Source organism: Monopterus albus, unplaced genomic scaffold, assembly GCF_001952655.1.
Source record: "Monopterus albus unplaced genomic scaffold, M_albus_1.0 scaffold178.1, whole genome shotgun sequence".
Classification (NCBI taxonomy): domain Eukaryota; kingdom Metazoa; phylum Chordata; class Actinopteri; order Synbranchiformes; family Synbranchidae; genus Monopterus; species Monopterus albus.
This window is the reverse complement of record NW_018128058.1, coordinates 968,551-971,944: the sequence shown is the minus strand read 5'-3', so window position 1 is coordinate 971,944 and position 3,394 is coordinate 968,551. Positions and strand designations below refer to the sequence as shown.

The 3,394-nt window shown below is 41.8% G+C and overlaps 1 protein-coding gene across 1 annotated transcript in view; it reads right to left on the bottom strand.

Annotated features, from left to right (window-relative positions):
• Positions 1 to 374: 374 nt before the first annotated feature.
• Positions 375 to 3,394, bottom strand: part of usp18 (ubiquitin specific peptidase 18) — a 25,325-nt gene continuing 22,305 nt past the window's right edge. Inside the window, exon 10 of the mRNA XM_020616745.1 lies at positions 375 to 473. Coding sequence (XP_020472401.1) covers positions 464 to 473 — 10 coding nt within the window. The 3' untranslated portion in view covers positions 375 to 463. The remainder of the gene's footprint in view (positions 474 to 3,394) is intronic.

Here is a 3,394-nt window from a genome sequence, read left to right as displayed (position 1 = left end):
TATGTATTTATGAAATGAAAGGCTACAGCTTGCAGCCATTTAACTTAACTTAGCACAAAGACAGCAGGAAATGGCTCTTTCTGTAGGTAGCTAAATTTGGCCACTAGCACCTCTAAAGCTCAGAAATTCACTTCAAATCAATTTTATTTGTATAGCACCAAATCACAACAAAAGTCATCTCAGGACACTTTACAAAGTAAGGTCTAGACCTTACTGTTATCACTATTATTACATAGGGAAAACCCAACAAAGCCCCCTTGAGCAAGCACTTGGCGACAGTGGGGAGGAAAAACTCCCTTTAACGGAAGAAACCTCTTGGTGGGCGGCCTTCTGCCTCAACCGGTTGGGGTGAGTGGATAGAGGAGAGACAAAAGAAGAAAAGCAACAAGACACAACAAACAATCAAACACTGGGCAGGTTGATGTGGCCGGTCACTGCTCATCAGAAACGCAGAGCTCCAGAGTCAGGAATACCTGCACAAAGGTACAAAGAGAGAGAGACACACTCACACTATGGGAGAGAGGAGACACACAGTTAATGACATGTAATACAATAAAATGGAGAGGGGAGGTGGGAGAAGAGAAGCTCTGCATCATGGGATGGCCCTCAGCCTAGGTCTATAACTAAGGGATGGTACACCAAACCAAACTTATCCTAGAACACATGTCCAATAATTTCACAGACACCACTACATGGGCCCAAGCGAAGGCCATCCTGTTGACTAGAAACCACTGGTATGGTTAAATATACTCAGTGAAATGAACATAATATATTAAATTTGCTTATTCTCTACAAACCCCAGAGTTTAAAACTAAAATTAGTCATTTTTCACAGGCTTCACAGAAGTTACAGTGGTGTGCCAGACTGCCTGCTCTATGGCAAACAATACTTTTGTCATTTATTATTGATTAAATAAACAAGATATAATGTGTTAATTAGTGAGCATCATACTATATGTACTACTAGGATTTTGTTGCCTTTAAATCCAGACTAAATGTTTCCAGGCTTTATACTAAGCTAAGATAACCTGCTGCACACTGTATACTGTATTTAATGATCAAATATGATCAAAACCTGGGAAGAACACAAATTTTTCTATGTATGGTGGCTGAGGAGGGACTCTTAAAAGTAATAGGAAGCTTGGATTAAGTCATACTGTAAGCAGCAAGTGACATAAGGAGGATTTTAATGGAGGATGTCCATTTCACAAGAAGGAATTGCTCTCTGCATTAGATGAGACTTGCACCTGTCGTATCTCTGTATGTACAAAAACAGAACATGCATGTAATGTCCACATTCAGGGTATGACAACACAGCATATGTCTGCAAAAGAGATGTGAGACTTCTGACTGTTATATAACTCTGCAGTGGAGGCCCTCTTGTTCTGTTCCAGCAGAATCAGAATCAGAATCAGCTTTACTAGCCAGATGTGACAGACACACGAGGAATTTGACTCAGGTACATCGGCTCTCAATGTGCAAAAAAGTAAACCAGCATAAGGCTGTGTAATATAACAAAATAGCAGTATTAACATCAACATCAACAACCAGTGAAAAAGCAGTATAAACAGACAGTGAACAATGCAGACAACAAAGGAAAGTTCATTGAAATTAGATAAGTAGGGATATAAAGGAGTACTTAAGAACTAGAGACCTGTACAAGTCTGTATAATCTGTACAAGGTATATTCACAGGTATTGCACTGAGGGTTATTGTCCAGTGATACTGTCGTGGGTTAAGTGTTCATCAGAGTGATGGATGTGAGTCAAGTGAAGTTCCCCCAGCTTTCCTGCTCATTTACCTCACAACACACACTGAGGTTTATTGTCCAGTGATACTGTCGTGGGTTAAGTGTTCATCAGAGTGATGGATGTGAGTCAAGTGAAGTTCCCCCAGCTTTCCTGCTCATTTTCCTCACAACACACACACCGCCCTGAGACGTGTGTGTCCATAGCATCTGTTCCAGCAGTCGACTGAAGTTCCCCCAGCTTCCCTGCTCATTTTCCTCACAACATACACACGTCTCAGGGTGGTTTAAAAGCTGGTTGGGGGGGCAACAGCAGTGGCTGACTGTCTGCCTGTCACGAGTGGACAAGTGTGTGTGGTCACAGATTAAGGAATGAAGGACACAACCAAAAATTCCAGCAGAGCAACTTTTGTGAGCAGCAGCTGTGGTTTTCAGATTGCTAAATATCCCTGACAAATGGAGCAACTGGATTGGCCGGCAAGAATGAGTGGGTGTGTCCTGGCAATGGTGAGCTTCTTCTCTGTGATCTTAAATAAGAAGAGTGACAATTCATCAGGGACAGGATGTCCAATAGGAAGACAGATCCCAGAAGTAAATAGAGGGCCTTGCAGTTGATTTTGGATCAAACAAAAATAGTCATTTGCTATCTTTTCTTCTCTTAAATGCTTTCTGTGCCCATACAAAAACGAGGTATTAATCAGCAGCAGAGTACTGAGCAGTTTCCAGTAAGTCATTTTGTGTACATTTATTTTAGGCCAATGGGCCTCACTGTTCCACAAATAACATTGCTTTCTTCGTCCATTCACTTCCCTTCCACTCTGCAACATTTCCACTTCTGCACACTTACTGTACATCTCTCTCCTGAGAGAGGGGAGAGAAAATGACAGGCCTCGCAATGTGAACTAAAGCTCTGAAACTGGCACTAGTGAGCCACTATGCTCCTAACAAATGGTGAGCAGGGAGGGATTCAGTGGTGGACTGCTGGGGCCTGGACTGTCTGGGACCTTCTTGGTGTTTTACTGTGATGCATGCAAACCTGGGCCCCCAAGCCTTTGGCATAAAGAGGCCTCTGTAAGGCTGAGTCAGTTCATGCCCTAATTCAAGTCACTTCTTGATTAAATTCAGCACAGAGATTCAGAACGCTCATGCCTCCCCCAAAAAGGTCTCATACATTCAAAATGAAGAATGGAAATCAACCTGTTGTCAGTAAGAGATTTGGAGCTTGCCACAACAATGGACCTCATGTATTGCAGACAGAGAAACAGGTCGTGAACTGTAGCCAGGCCAAACATATCAATGCACTCTGATAAGTATTATCAGTTTACATGGGAGTGGGGAATGGTGTTTCGTGTGGTCTTGGCTGTAATGACTGTATTAAAATGGCAGACTTTCTAGCTACAGCATCGCAAAACAGATAACGTATATCCAATTAAGCACAGCATATAAAGGAAAAGTACATGAAATGCTGGAAGGAAAACCTATATAGCACAATATGGTAAAAAAACAAAAAAAAAACCACATCATTTTAGTTGCATTGAGCTTACCACTGCAGCTAGCAACACAAACACACACTTTGTGTAATGGCAAAATCCAGCTTTTCCCTTACATATTGTATGATTTGGCATTTCAGAGAGGCCAAGAATTAAAA